The sequence below is a fragment of the Solea senegalensis genome, linkage group LG20, assembly GCF_019176455.1.
Source record: "Solea senegalensis isolate Sse05_10M linkage group LG20, IFAPA_SoseM_1, whole genome shotgun sequence".
NCBI classification, from domain to species: domain Eukaryota; kingdom Metazoa; phylum Chordata; class Actinopteri; order Pleuronectiformes; family Soleidae; genus Solea; species Solea senegalensis.
In genome coordinates, this window is record NC_058039.1 from 11,613,792 (window position 1) to 11,629,798 (window position 16,007).

The following is a 16,007-nucleotide window of genomic DNA, read 5'->3' on the forward strand; positions in this document are numbered from 1 at the left end:
TGGGGGGGGGGGCAGCACCTCACCTCCAAAACTTTTAGAATTCATTGAGGAAATGTGATCTTTTCTGTATTCAGACAGAGAATATGCAGTGCAGTCATTCAGGAAATTTAAAGTCTTGGCAATGTGTGGTACCTGATTTTGTTACTAAGAGTTCATTCAAGGTCAGTCGTCTTCTACTTCCACACAAAAGGAAAAGCAAGGCTCATGTCGCTGCCATACTGCACACACTGGCGTATGTGCACATCAATGGGTATGATTCATGTTTAATCGATACCAATAGGGGACATAGATCTCACATTAATTGTTTTTAATTATAGGCAAACCTTTACAAATCAAACGTGCTGACAAAATAAAAATATTTAAGCACATAATCAGTCAAATAGGTCAATCATCATGTCCTCGTCATGCCCTCATCATTCACCTGTCCTCGTCATGTCCTCGTCATTCACCTGTCCTCATCATGTCCTCGTCATTCACCTGTCCTCATCATGTCCTCGCATTCACCTGTCCTCATCATTCACGTGTCCTCATCATGTCCTTGTCATTCACCTGTCCTCATCATGTCCTCATCATTCACCTGTCCTCGTCATTCATCATGTCCTCGTCATGTGCTCATCATTCACCTGTCCTCATCATGTCCTCGTCATGTGCTCATCATTCACCTGTCCTCATCATTCACTGCCAAAGTTTATGGTGTGTGAATTTAAAAAAAAATAAATACATTTTTTAAAAAGAAACACACTTAAGTCTGAGTAAAATTACACATTTTAAAAAAATGACTTCCATTACTTACTAGTTTTCATTACCCATGCCTTTTAATGAGCAGTTCATATCCAACTATACATATGAATGACATTCAAGATGATGTTCATATGTCACGTGTAAAAAACACACAACCCCCCTTTTTGCCACAATGAAAACCAACATATCACCAACCATGGGCTCAATGATGATGAAATATTTATGCACACAAACAACACATTGCAAACATGGACCGGCTGGATTGGTGATGCAGTTGAAAACAAATGTAAGGTTTAAAATGGTCTTCAGGTCCCATGGCACAGATGTCACATGTTCACATGTAATTTTCATTTCAAGCTACTTAAGACATAATGAATGTATGCAGGGATCGCTCCCACCTCATTTACAGTGGGGCCACATGAGATAAATTGGCTCATCATTATGATTGGTTGAGCATGTCTATGTGTAATAAGTGCAATCATGAAGAGCTGCAAGCATTCGTGCACCCATAGCTTTGACATGCAAATACCAATAGGCAGGTGGTGATTAAAAAAATATCATTTAACTAAGGTAAACCTCTCCTCTATCACCAAACGTTGCGGCTTTTCTTGGATGCTCCCTCGTCTTGCGTTCTCACAGAGGCTGTGGCTGATATCTTTTAAAAGGAGAGACAAGATCCTGCGTTTTTGCTGTCTTCTTAACATCTCTCACCTCTTCTCTCTCTTCCACTCACTTTGCATGACAGGAAAAAAAAAACTGCAATAAAATGATGGAACATCAGCATTCTCTAGAGGCCAATGGAGGTCATAACATATTCTTTATAGGACGGCATTCATCTTTCTGTCTGATCTCCACCCCCAGCCCACCACCCTGGCCCCCCCTTCTGCCTCCTCTCAATGCACGACAGTATAATATTTATTGCAGATAGCAGCCTTGTACAGACTGTACTATTTGGAGCAAGGTGGAATCTTTTTTTTTTAAAGAAGTGACTGGTAGAAACCAACTGAGAAAGCCTGCTTTGTGGCTTGAAATAAAGTTGGGTATACTATACGACTCATTTGAATATACATTTAGTTATGCTTTTTCCATCAGGTAAATGAATCTATACAGTATGCATGTTTATCAACTGCAATGGTATATATGCAGCCAGACTGTGGGTGTGCCAGCATGTCACTTGGAAACTTAAATAATGAAACAAACAAATAACAACAAACAAAAACAAACAGGACTGGAGCTGTTCAGTCCCTCCCTCCTGTGGAATGTGGCCGTTGGTTTGCCATGACAACGTGTATTCTGTCACCTGCAGGGACAGGCTGTCAGGGATATGTTATGGTTTTTGTTTGTGTGCTTTTCGTATACATACGTGTGTGTGTATAGGGCAGTAGCTGTACGCTGAGGTCGCTGAGAGACACGACGTGTCATTGAGAGGTGAAATGTCAGAACCCAGCACACTAACGCGCTCACACCCACAGACTAGACTTTATCTGTCAGATAGTCAAACCACCTGCCCGCTTCATACCTTTTCTTCTACGTGTTTTGACTGCCATCATCACTTCACTTTCCATTCCCACATGTGTGTCGTATGTACTTTTTCTTTCCTTTCTTGTCACTTCTGTGTCCCTTAAAACCTGCCCCCCAGGCCTGTTTGCACTTTCAAAATGAGTCCACGTTGTAACTGCTATTGCGCGAGAGCACAAGTGTGTACCTATGTGAGGCTCCACCCACCCTCCCGTTCCTCAGCTCTTCCAGTTGGTCCACACCGAAGAGCCACCCGCCCTAAAAATAATGCAGGTGAGACGGAGCTGCTGAGCATCGACACAAGGCCCCCTGGGACACAGCTCACCTGCCTGGCCTCTTTGCTATAGGTAAGATACTTTCTTTCTGTGATATGTTTGAATTCATCTGTAAGGATTATTAGAGTGATTACAAAACAAACATAGAGTTTTTGTTTAATTCCAGATGAGCATTAGAGAAATAAAAGAGGAAAAAACACAGAAATGAGTGACACCGGAGAGGCAATGACACAGTCCATTATCTTCCTATTTTCACGACACAACCAGGGAAGATTTTTAGCACTGTAACACCATCCACTGGAATGAGATTTGTTATGACAGATAACTTGAAGCGATGAGGATTAAAAAACAAAAAAAACAAACAAACACACATGGATTGCTGGTGCTTTTCTGGCTTAAGTGTTAATAAATCGAGGGAAATCGGGCTAAATACGTACGAATGCAAGAATGACAGGAGTAGAAAGAAAAGCAGCGTTGGGAAGAAGGAGAGAGACGCCAACCCCACCTTTGGTAATAAGATGCACTGACTCATGCAGACAATGAAGTGCTGGTGGATAGAAGTATTTGCAACTGGTTAAACCTGCAGAGCGAGTCACTGACAAGAATATATCACCTATCTCGCAGAAGAGGCGGTTCTATACTCTGTACACACAGAGCTGGAGGTTTAAAGATGGTGGATCAAGGGCACAACATCAGTGTAGTGCAGTGGAGAAGTGATTAACACCAGCGCCTCGAAGAAAGAAGGTTCTCACTATACGACCAAGGCCTTACTACTATGTTCTCTCCGACCGTGTGTGGCTTTTCTCTGGATACTCGTCGCCCCACAGTCCAACACTGTTGTTTACTGAAGCCAAGTCTATTGGTTTATCAGAGAATATGGACTGATGCCAAAATGACAGGCTGTCGACCGCGTGGCAACCAGTCGTCACGCCCATTACAATGTCAACTCACGTTCAAGCCTCCACAATCACTATTTGCCCGGCGCTATGTTGAGGTTCCCAGTCGGAAGTTCAGAGGCATCACCTTAAACTAGGTTCCTATTTGATCATGTCATCTGTCAATCCCACTGGTGTCCACACATATGTGCCATACTTTATCATGCATTTTTCTGCAAATATCTGAATCATGTATGTGTCTCGCCCTCTGGTGGCTAATCTATATATTCTTACTTTCGAATTGGCTCCAGCGAGGAAACTGGAACACTACGTCCGTTTCCCTGCATCACGCGTCAGCTGTTTGCGTGTTGCTGTTGGTGTTTAGGGGTTGATGACTTCTCGCACACTCCAAGACTATAAGGCTCCAGGGGGATGCACTCGAGCTGTATCTGCATCACAATGAGTAGTTAAGAATCAAACACACTACGTAACCCGTGGATTCTCCGTTGAGCATCAACACATCTCATCTGTCACCACAGAAAAAGGAAGAATAAACACTCTGTGGGGAGACAGACAAGGCTGTCTGCTGTTGGCGGGGATGGCAAAATTGCAATCTGGAGCAAATGTGGCAACAAATTGTGTTCCACCTTTGCCACTTTCCCGCGACATGATGTACTGTTGTCTCCGAGGGTTTCTTCTGCTCCCTTCTGAATATCACCTCAGTGTTTGTGTATGTACGCATGTGGATATGTTTTGAAAGTAAACTCACAGTAATTACACCGTGCATATGTTCTCCTGTAAGACCATGTGTGTTTGCATCCATTTGTGAATTTATCGTTGGTGCCATTTTTGAAAAATAACATGCCTGGGGATTAAAGCCATTACTCTTTAGAGCCCTTTTTTCGTGCAGAAAAAAGAAACAAAACAAAAAACAAACTGCGGGAACATCCTTGCCTCAAAGACTGAGACACATTTAAAGATGAATATCGCTGGCTGTATTAGACACTTAGATAAAGTGGAGGTAAAGATTGAGAGTGTCTTTCATTTGCCTTTGCTGGGACTATGAAGAGTGAAGAGTCAAGTCATCATTTGTGCTGTGTAATGCAATAGTTGGAGATATCCAATCCAATCCACCTTTATTTATAAAGCACTTTAAAAACAACAACAGCTGAAACAAACAGAAAACAAGTGATTTGACAGCTCAGTGATGCCCAAACACTAGAGGGATAGTGTTTCTGAATGACAGATGCAAAATGGAACAGTGGCTCTGTTATCCAACCAATTCTCTGTCAGGCCGTGAGCATTCATTAAAATTGGATGTAAGTGTTGACGAGAACTCCTTGAGAAATCTTAACCCTTAGAGTGTCCACCGTTAAAGTCTGTCGAGAATCCTGCAGTTTAATCCACCTGATAATATTTTTGAACTCAATTCCCCTTCTCCGATGATACAGCACACTGTCCTTAAAGAGCCCTTTGAAGTCTGCAACGGGCCATTTTGGGATTACAGTGACGTGACGCTGTTCAAATTGCTGACTGATAGAGCTGAGAGCATTGGTTTGTCCTTTCCTGCAGAGAGATGACTCACTCAGTGATGTGTAATGAGTCATTTCTGAAAAGGTATAGCTCTGTGTAAACAGAAACCAGCGATGTCTGGGAATGTTTGTGTGAGTGGTGTCTGGTTTCCTCTGGAATGCCATTTTAATATTGTCGTATTATTTCAGCTACTTAGCGTAGAGGAATAACACAAGAGAAAAGAGGCAACACAGGCCTTTTGTAATAATACTAATATAGTCTTATGGATGTTCTGCATGTACGATACCATGGAGTTCATTAAAAAACATTATTTTGATAATCACAGAATTGTAATTGCTGTTTGTGTTAACTTTTGAAGGTGTAGTCCATCTTATCTGCACCATAATGTACAGTCGTATGATGTCTACTCAAGCGTAGATGGACACTAAACTGATGGTGTTACAAAGTACAGTCTGTACAAAGGGCTTGTGAAAATCTCAGCATCCGGGATTTATGTCTTTTATTTTAGGTATTCAAAGACAAGATTTGTCTTTCTCGAGTTCCCTAAAACCGCGAAGGTGCAGTAAAAAAAAATAGCTGCAGGTATATTTACTTTACACCCTGGTGCACTTCTTGCTTTCAAAAATAAGTTTTTCTCTTTTTTTAAAGATGTAAAACTGGATGCGTGACATTTAGATATAACACGTCTGTTTGATTCGATCCGTTGTCAAGCGAGTTCACATTATGCTGATTAAGCCGATCAGCTGCATATGTCTCTCTGTATTTCTCAGTATAGCAATGTTCTATAGCTCATGTCGCTTGGCGTTACACAAGAGGTGATTTGTTTTATATTCAGTCAGGTCTGATAGGACACAGCCTGCAAATAAAGACTAAGCAGAGGCAGAATAACAAAAAGTTATGCGCTGCACCGTGAAGTGATTCTCTTGTCTAATCAACTTTATCACTTATTGCTTCTGCAAGGTCAGCTGATCAAGAGGCTCACCAATTCCACGCTGCTGAAGAGCTCCATCTCCCTCAGCCTCCTCCGTTCCCTCCTCAGCCTCAAACACAGCAGCCATGAACTGGTCTGCACTGGAGGCCCTCCTCAGCGGGGTCAACAAATACTCCACCGTCTTTGGCCGCGTCTGGCTCTCCATGGTCTTCGTCTTCAGGGTGATGGTGTTCGTAGTGGCGGCCCAGAGGGTGTGGGGCGATGAGAGCAAGGATTTTGTCTGCAACACGGCCCAGCCGGGCTGCAACAACGTGTGCTACGACCACATCTTCCCCATCTCCCACATCCGCCTGTGGGCCCTTCAGCTCATCTTCGTCACCTGTCCGTCGCTGATGGTGGTCGGGCACGTCAAGTATCGGGAGAAAAAGGACCAGCAGTACACCGTCTCCCACAAGGGAGCCCATCTCTATGCCAACCCTGGGAAGAAACGAGGGGGACTGTGGTGGACCTACTTGGTAAGGAAGAAGAGTGACCTCATTTATTTCTGGCAGTGCTGGAGGTGCTCCAGAGAGAGAGAGAGAGAGAGAGAGTCAAACCGCAATCAGCAGCTCACTGGTTTTGATCAAACTGAAAGTAGTTCTGTCAGAAAGGTCAAAAACAATATCTTTAGGCTTATGAGAGGCTATGCACAGCCACAGAGGACATATTATAGTCATATATTATTTTTTTTGACTGTTGCTTTTTGTACTTTTTGGCCCAAACGGGAATAGCTTCCATCTGTATGAGTTGTATTCTCTAATGCTTTTTTAGTTTCTCTTGTTATTATTAATCTAAAATTAGATCAGAAATTCATTTTACCTCCAGTTGTCATCAAACTCTTCCAGTGACTCATAAAAAATCACTTGTATATTGTTTATTGGCGGGAGAAGCAGAAGGACTTTTATGTCGTTTATTTTAAACTTGCTGAAAAATGTGTCTCCCATTTTAACATCTCGTGTATCTTCGCGCAGGTGAGTCTGATTTTCAAGGCAGGCTTTGACGCTGGCTTCCTCTACATCCTCTATTACGTCTACGATGGTTATGACATGCCCCGCCTGTCCAAGTGCTCCCTGGAGCCTTGCCCCAACGTTGTAGACTGTTTCATATCTCGGCCCACCGAGAAGAAGATCTTCACCATCTTCATGGTGGTCTCCTCTGCACTCTGCATCGTCATGTGCATCTGCGAGATGATTTATCTCATCTGCAAACGGGTCCAGAAGCTCATCAAGAGGAAGGCCGAGGCAGACAGGAGGATGTTCGCAGAGACTCATGAGATGGCGCCGCTGGCAGCGCCAAGGTCATCAATCAGGGTGGATCCTACAGTGTCTATCCAGAACCTCAGTAACACCAAGGCTGAGGAGAAACCCGAGAAAAAATAGCATAAGCCACGATGTGGCAGTGGCTGTTTTGAAAACTGAGCGAGGTAATCAGGGTTCCAGAACACGTGGAGAACTGCTGAGATACCCATCAATTCGGGGATTTCTGAAACAGCGAATGAACATCGGATGCATTCAAATTGACTCTTTCAAGGAGAAAGTTAAAGGTTTAGAGAATTTCTTGTGTGTGTGGGTGTGTTACAGTATGTGATGCAGTTACACAGTGTTTATACATGTATACATACACATACACACCGACCCCAAATGAACATAACAGGAAAAAGTACACAGAGCAGCTCCTTAAAACATCTAAATCCCTTGAAAGGCTGTTGCACTTAATAAAAAATAGATCTTTATTATAAGTTATAACTCAGGAATTACTCTGACCCTCGTTAGCATTTTGAATACACCCACTATAAAGTAAAACTGAATCACTTAATGAATGTATGATACATTTATACACTTAAACATACAATGAAAAGGGAAAACTTACATGTTTTATACACATAAATTAACTTTTATTGTTTTTTCTTTCCTTTTGTAAGAGAAGTAAGAGTCTAAATAATATATTCTATTTTACACTGTTTATTTTTGTGCTGTATAAAGATATTTTACCGTAGAAAACAAATCTCACTGTGTGTTTCTTTATGAAGAACTTTTTCACAGTTATTGTACATGAAATGATGTATAGCTGTATCAGTTGTAATAAATGACTTTAATGTTCGACATAACACTGCATTTTCCATAGAGTAGAAAAGAAAAGTCCCATGCTTTTAAAAAATAATAAGGTAGCGTGTGCCACCGTTTCCATGGACCCCGCTGACATGGACAGAAGAAAAAAAAGCTTCACATAATAGACTCTACACTCTATCTTAAAAATATGTTCGCCACTATGTCTTGCCATTGCACAGCCTTTTACATCTAAAAAACTCTATAAAATCCAATCCTTTCCAAATGTATATCTATAGCACACTATAACACAACAATCGAGTTGACCAAAGTGCTGTACATCACATAAATACATAAACGTGAGTATATGTAAACTAAAAGCGATATACAAAAACAATAAAAATGTAATATAAAACCAATGTTTTTTAAGTTTGTCTCTTAAATAAACCTGAGAAAAAGATATTTGAATACTGATGGAGGCAGTGGCAACTCTAATGTGCAATTAATCAGCCTTGTATGGACTCACACAAGGCTGATTAATGGTGAGAAAAAAAAATGTAAACATCTTCTTAGGAGATTATAGACCTCTGCATGCTATATTTTATTGAGTGATCTGTGTTTTCTTCTGTTCTTGCTGGCAGTCGTGGTATCAGTGAGAGCTAACGTTTACTACAAATGCAAGTCCACAAAAAACGAAAAAAGTCCATCCATCCATCTTTTACTGCTTTATCCTCCACATGAGGGTCGTAGCGGGTGCTGGTGCCATTCCCAGCTGACATAGGGCAAAAGGCAGGGTACACCCTGGACAGGTGCCAGTCCATCACAGGGGCCACATAGAGACAAACAACCATCCACTGTAACACTCACACCTATGGTCAATTTTGAATGTTCAATCTGCGTGTTTTTGGACTGTGGGAGGAAACCGGTGAACCCAGAGCAAAGACAATGTTGATAATGCATCAAACACCTCATACAATCATAGTTCATGATTGTGAACTGTCCCTTTAAACTATAGAATAGATTCAACAGATAGAAATAAAGCCAGTGTTTGGGCGTATAGCAGGGCTTAACAGTGAGTGAGTAACTCTGTAAGTATTGGGGACATTAGCGTCATGGAGAATGTGATTGTTACTCGTCTGTGCTGTCGTCATCCTTGTTCCTTTCCGCTGTCCAATCAAAGGCGAGGCACACTGGTGACGTCTTGACAGACCCGGAAATGCACCAATTGTGAGCCGCAGCCGGACGCTGCCGTGTCCTCCCTCAAAGCTGCCTTGTTGGAGGAAGTGAAGTCAGTCTAACATGAGTTTCCACTACGGACAGGTACACAAATACTGCTTTTTGCCCGAATATGTGTTTAAAGTATTGTAGCCCGGTGATATTGTTGTTTATTGTTGGTGTTTTTCGCGACTTGGTTCGACGTTTAGGCTTCAGAAGCACGAGTGACGTTAGCCATTCATTTGTTTACTGTGGCTAACAGGGTGTTGGTACACTGTTTTCCACTCGTTATGAATGTTAATATGTCAAGTATCGTGTTTTGCAATGAGTTGGGAAACGTCAACCACGTAATTTGGGTTCAGTGAGGACGACAACAGCACGTCCACGTCAAGATGTTTCACCACAACTTGACATAATAAGTTCGCCACTGTTGTCAGTGCTGAACTTCTGTCAGCACAGTGAAATTACAGTAACAGAACAGAAGTCAGGCCTTCCGTTTTTATCCTAATTACGTTAAATAGTTGTATGCACCTGGAAGCAACACGTAAGTGTACATGTTGCAGCTAATCAACTTATTTTTCTAGATTTGCAGCTGTCGTAATTATTATTATCACTTTGAATTCATTTATAAGACCACAAATATATATATATATGTATATGTATATGTACATATATATGTGTGTATTTTAGAGGCTCTAACTAAAGTGAAATGGTTAATAAATTATCTAAATAGTTATACTAATGGTTTCAGTCCTTTTTACAATTATTTATTTATGTATTCCTTTCATGAAAGTGCACAATAATACAATATGAAATTGATACATCAATTGATAATAGATATTTCAATTCCACACTTTCCCTGTTTGGAAAGGAACAGTTAGAATCAGCAATATTAGGTTTGGTTTTATGCAAAGAAAGGTGTAACAACAAATGCATGACCTTTTGAAATGCTAAAATAGTACCAAAACATATAATGGAAATCATCTCATGATGGAAAAAACTTTCCTGGAAACTCCTGACTTATAGCTTTAAAGCTGCAGTGTGTAAATTTTGGTGTTTTTTTTGTTGTTGTTGATGTTGTTATTCTGCCTCTGTTGGGTCTTCTTCAACAAAAATGATGTAACATCATAAGTATGCTGTGTTCATAAAACCCTTGGTCAAGAAATGCTATCAGACCTGACTGAGGGAGTGTTTGTGTGTACAGCTGAAACAATTACTCAATTAATCGATTACCAAATGAATACATTATTGTACTGAAAAAGACGGATAGATTCCTGTGACAGGCCTAATTCACAGCATTGTGTGAACTCATATGACAACTGTTGTCTCTCACTCATTGTAGGGCTATCCAGGAGGGGGCAACCCACAACCAAATGCTCCATATGGAGGTGGACGTGGTCCTTATGGTGCTCCCCCCTCAGCTCCGTATGGAGGTGCCGCAGGTCAACCAGGAGGTTCCTATGGTGGTTATGGAGCCCCAGCTCACGGAGCGCAGTATGGACACGTACCAGGGGGTGCCCCCAGTGGACATTATGGAGGTTATGGTGGACAGCCTCACGGCGGACATTATGGACACCATGCTCCTGCAGGTAACTATACAGTAGTTTGAGACTAGCTATGTAAACATGTTCAGCTCCCTCCCCTTTGTGGTGGTTGAACAGGCTGAGTCTGGACGTGAGCAGGCTGCAAATAGGCTCCCATGCCCCTTCGTCATTGCCTCTTTCTTGTTTTCATCCTCCCTCACTTTTTGGTGAGATGATGGATAGAAAATGACTTGCGTTCCCAGACAGTCATGTAGAGACAGGGTTCAGTTTGTGCCCCTCAGCAGGATTACACAGCTGGAGTGATGACTCCAGTAATACTGAGTGAGGGATAAACAGAGTAAGAGACAGATGGGGAAAGAGTGTGTGTATGTGTGATTACACTGTTTCCTGTAGCAGCTAAGTGGGAGTCAGCATCTGATAGCAGACACAGCTATCACTCTCCACAGGGACGGAATCCATCAGGGTCTGGCCTGAAGTGTCACCTGTCCTTCGTTCCCCATTCATTTCTCTGACTACCAGCCCTCTCTTCAGTCTACCCCAAGCCTTGCACCATATTTCCTAACACCTTGTTTCCTTTAAACCTTTAAACCTGCATGTTTGTACTATGCATTATACTAGTATTGGGAGGTCGCATCAGTGTGTAAGATATATTGTATTGACTGAGCAATCAGCTGAATATAAAAGTCTTTTTCATCACCACAGAATGAGCCCTTTATATTTACATTAGCTTCTTATCTGCAGACAAATTAACACCTTTTGAGTTTGAGGTTGGGGTGAGAGATATTCAGCTGCAACTTGCAACTTTATCAATAGATTTGATACCATTCCATTCAGAGATCATTATGTTTTTTTGATACTGGACTATGGTGTTGCCAAGTTAACAGAATGTCAAACTCCAATGTTTTAATGCACCACAACAATGTCAACTGGAAACTACTGTGAGAAGATTTGTTATTCCCTAGTTTAATTACATCTATTGAAGGACAATGCTATTATATATAGCTTTTATATGCTGTATGCTATGCTGCCTGTTACTCATTTCCAGCAAGTAAATTAAGCCCATTTCTTTTACTTATATATTTTTAGGAATTATATTTTGCATGTCAGTCAGAGTGAGCATAAGTACTGTCATTGTACGAATACCCTGCTGTTTTCCAAAGCAGGGTTTTCTAAAAAATTAAAGGCAGAAGACTGACTCATACACAGATGTATTATTATTATTATTATTATTATTATTATTATTATTTTATGATCAAGTCACAGTTTCAACTGTCAGACGTGTGTTTTTTTTCATCTTCTTGTAAACAAATGTTTTTGCATTGATATGTGGCTTAATTTATTTGCCGTACAATCATTACTCCTCAACTCCCAAAAGCTTCTGTGAAATAATAAGTGGTGAAAAGAAAGCAAAAGAGTGGAACACAGCATATAGAATCAATACAACTATTTGGCTCAGGCAGATTGAAGAATGAGAAGATAGATGGAAAAAGTGATTGAATCAAGTAAGCTTAATATGAGAGTTATATACACTGTCAGTCTCATGTTTTCACCATCCTGTTGTGCTCTTATTTTTCTGTAGGTAACGTTCCTCCTGGAGTTAACCCAGAGGCATATCAGTGGTTCCACACTGTTGACACGGACCGCAGTGGCTTCATCAACCTAAAGGAGCTGAAGCAAGCACTTGTCAACTCCAACTGGTCTGCTTTTAACGATGAGACCTGCCTCATGATGATCAGTAAGTAAAACAGGGACTGCAAATTGAAATGTTCAGCAAAGTGTGTCAGGCAGATCTAAGTTGTAATCACAGTGTTTCTTGATGCAGAATGACACAGTGTACAACTGTGGTCACAGCAAACAGGTTGGGACGGTTATTTAGGAAAACAAATAAACAAATAAAGGAAAGAAGGATGCATTTAGATGTGGGTAGTCTCCAAAATTTCCCAAGCTGATCAAATCACTTATGTTGCTGTAAAGAGAGATGCTGCCAAGAGTCAGCATAAAAATGACTGAGTCATGATGGTTGTGCCAGTGTCCCTACATTCCAGTTGCATTAACAAGGCAGTGACTAACATGTGAACTATGTGACTTCTTTGTGTGACTTTAGATAAAAACAAGAAGAAAAATCATGATGATGCACATTTTTTTTGTGAAGAAAAGTGTCCGAATCATGTCTGCTTGAACATTCTTTGCTTTTTTTTTTGGTTCTGTTAGATATGTTTGACAAAACCCGGTCAGGTCGAATTGACCTGTTTGGCTTCTCAGCACTGTGGGACTTCATGCAGCGATGGAGAGTGCTCTTTCAGCAATATGACAGAGACCGTTCTGGGACCATCAATGGCACAGAGCTACACCAAGGTATGACAGTGGTGCTACAGTTTAGCCATGTTTCCACCAAGCGGGGCAATTTAGTTCAACTTACCTTGGCATGGTATCATCCAAGGTACATTTGTTTAAAAAAAATGGAAACACAGAATGCCATTACATTCCCAATTTTGCTCAAAAGTGACAGTTTTGTCAAACAAAGTGATGTAATATGGATCGGTTAATTTGGTACCCATCACAACTTTTGACAGTCGAAATGCAAATAATTGCTTCACGTAAAATAATACACTGAATGTTGTTTTGCTGCTGTCAAACCCCAGGTTTAGTGCTATATGTTTTCAAAGCACATGGCAGGCAAATGGAATGATTGTCTTTTTATCTTTTTTATATGTTTTATTTTTCCTTTTTCTTGTATTTGTGTCTGTTTTTTAATCATTTGGACCTAGAGACTGGCAATGAACTGAAGAGAAACTGAATAGAACTGTACCAAAATGAACCATACTGTACTGTTGATGGAAACAAGGCTGTTGTGTGGGATATGTGTCTATGACTGTGAAAACAAAAAACACGGACGCTTAGGACTGTCTGCAGAAATAATTTATGTTCAGTGTTTCTTACTCCTCTTTCCTCCAGCCCTGGCTCAGATGGGCTATAACCTCAGTCCCCAGTTTTCTGAGACGTTGGTGCAGCGATTCACCATGCGAGGTGGGCGACCGGGCATCCAGCTGGACCGCTTCATCCAGGTGTGCACACAGCTCCAGAGCATGACGCAGGTCTTCAGGGAGAGGGACACGACCATGACTGGCAATATCCGCCTCAACTATGAGGACTTCCTCTCTGGTGCCGTCACCAGGCTAATGTGAGCATCCTGTGACTGACAGTCCCACTGCACTGTGGATACACGGCATCATTCCATGTTCTCTTTTCAGTATTCTCACAGAAGTGCCCGCACATGCTGGTATGTATGCAGTACAACAGCCAGTGTGCATGATTCCATACCTTGTTGCTGTAAATAGATAAAGCTCATGAAGCTCGAATAAAATGACTAGGACAGTTCCTGCATATCTTAAACTCAGCCTGGGATTAACGGTATACTGTAGATCCTTCCATTCATCTCACCATGCATTCCTAGGTAACAGTGGCAGTTAACAAGTCTAATTTTTTTTACAAGATTTAAGTTATGAATAGTGGAATTGAGATCAGAAAGGGCACTTTATTAGTATGTGTTTGATCACCTCAATGTTAACCCAGCAACCCTATTTCTGTCAGGAGTGAATCCATGTGTCAATTAACTAAAGGAGGTTACACACCTGTGAACGAATAAGAAGAAATGACATGAAATGAAATATGTCTCTGCTCCTACTATAGAGAGTACATGCTTTTGTCTGACAATGACCTTTGTATGACAATGACTTTTGCTGAATGTCAAATTCATATTCTGTGAATTTGCTCACATGCAGCTTCAACATAGTCTGTGCCATTAAAAACAGGTTTTCGGAAATATTTACGGACGGTTAATAAAAAATATTCATAAACGACCAGAGGAATTAAAGAAATAGGGTTTTCCATCATGTTGTATGTTGTTGTTATGTTTGCCATCTTCATTTCAGTGATTGTGGGGCCAGTACTTTCAAACGAATGATACACTCCAGTGATTTGTAACTGAATTTGCCAAAATGCTCCTTGATGCCAAAAACAAATAAATGATTCCCATCACATTTTAATGTAATCATATTTTGCTTGTTGACAAACAATGGGCCTGTTCTCAGCAGCCATTTTGACAGGTCACAGTGGAAAAATCACAGGTGTAAATAATCATATTACTGATAGCTACATGTCAAAATGGCTGCTGTGCTGCGTTTACCATGGGAAATACAAGTACCACTTTACTGTCAATATGACAGACATGACATTTGATGTTGCTTGGAGGTTGCCTTACTATTACTTCAAAAGTTGAGGAAAAATAACTTCAGAACTTATTTCAGTTCTGTCATGGCTAGTTCAACTCCAAGCCCAACTTGTGACTCGTTACCTGAGAAATAGGTTACTCTTTTCTCTCTTTGTGGGGCAGATTGGCTGCACAAAAGAGCAAATGGGCCTCTGTCTTCCCTGTCTACATCTGGCATTCCTTCCTAACCATCTGTTACTCTGCTTGATCACAGTCTGTGTCTGAGTCCTCCTGCTTCTCCTCATCTCATTCCAAATCACAGGCAATCTATCAAATCCTCTTGTGCGTCCTCTTTGGTCATATCGCACATCCATCTCCTCCTAACTCCCCTCCCTCCATCTTAATCGGAAGCTAAAGTTAGCTTTCCCAGCTCCTTAAGAACACTTTGAGTCATATTTCCCCTACCACCCACCCACCCTCTACCTTCATCACATCACCTGAACATAGATGTGATGAAGAGTCTGGGCCAATTTCAAAAGACTTGAGTTTGGGGACTTCCAGGGTCAGCCAAAAGTGAACCATGCCTTAAGCTGTCAGCCCACAGAGGGCCAAGCAGCAGCCTTTTTCTGGCTTACAGTATATAATTCGGCAGTGACTAAACCCAAGCTCTGACTGTCATTTCCTGTGTAATGAAGAATTCTTCCACCACTGACCATGCCTGACATCTGTAATTAACTTGCAGAGCCTTCAGTTAGAGAGGATGTGACAATCCACTCAATCCACAGCCTCGGTCTGTTATTTGGATTGATAAGAAGTTTGTACTTTTACATGAACATCTTGTCTGGCACGACTCTCAATCTCATGTACTAATAAACAGCGACAGATGAAATAATCCTCCCTCTGCTAAGGTTGGTAGGAAAGCAGAACTGGCACTAGTGATGATGTTTTCCCCCTCAGGGATGAGCACATTTCACTTTATCTGATAGGGTTGATCCAATGCCAGTGCGTGACGCGTAATCACCCACACATAATTCTGTTAATCACAAGCATTTCAGCACTAATTTCATATAAAAACGTTTGG

At 41.3% G+C, this 16,007-nt stretch overlaps 2 protein-coding genes across 3 annotated transcripts; both read left to right on the forward strand.

The window, feature by feature from the left end:
- Window positions 1-2,499: 2,499 nt before the first annotated feature.
- gjb9b (gap junction protein beta 9b) lies at window positions 2,500-8,431 on the forward strand. Of its 2 annotated transcripts, none has more exons than XM_044052101.1 (3): window positions 2,500-2,606; window positions 5,903-6,388; window positions 6,884-8,431. In XM_044052101.1, exons 2-3 carry the CDS (start codon window positions 5,999-6,001, stop codon window positions 7,289-7,291), a joined length of 798 nt encoding a protein of 265 aa, XP_043908036.1. In that variant the 5' UTR covers window positions 2,500-2,606; window positions 5,903-5,998; the 3' UTR covers window positions 7,292-8,431. The 2 variants fall into 2 exon arrangements, with proteins under 2 accessions (XP_043908036.1, XP_043908037.1); XM_044052102.1 differs by having other exon boundaries at window positions 5,908-6,388.
- Window positions 8,432-9,184: 753 nt separating this feature from the next.
- pef1 (penta-EF-hand domain containing 1) lies at window positions 9,185-14,756 on the forward strand. The gene is made up of 5 exons (XM_044052051.1): window positions 9,185-9,277; window positions 10,515-10,761; window positions 12,296-12,451; window positions 12,928-13,071; window positions 13,672-14,756. Exons 1-5 carry the CDS (start codon window positions 9,257-9,259, stop codon window positions 13,899-13,901), a joined length of 798 nt encoding a protein of 265 aa, XP_043907986.1. The 5' UTR covers window positions 9,185-9,256; the 3' UTR covers window positions 13,902-14,756.
- Window positions 14,757-16,007: the final 1,251 nt, after the last annotated feature.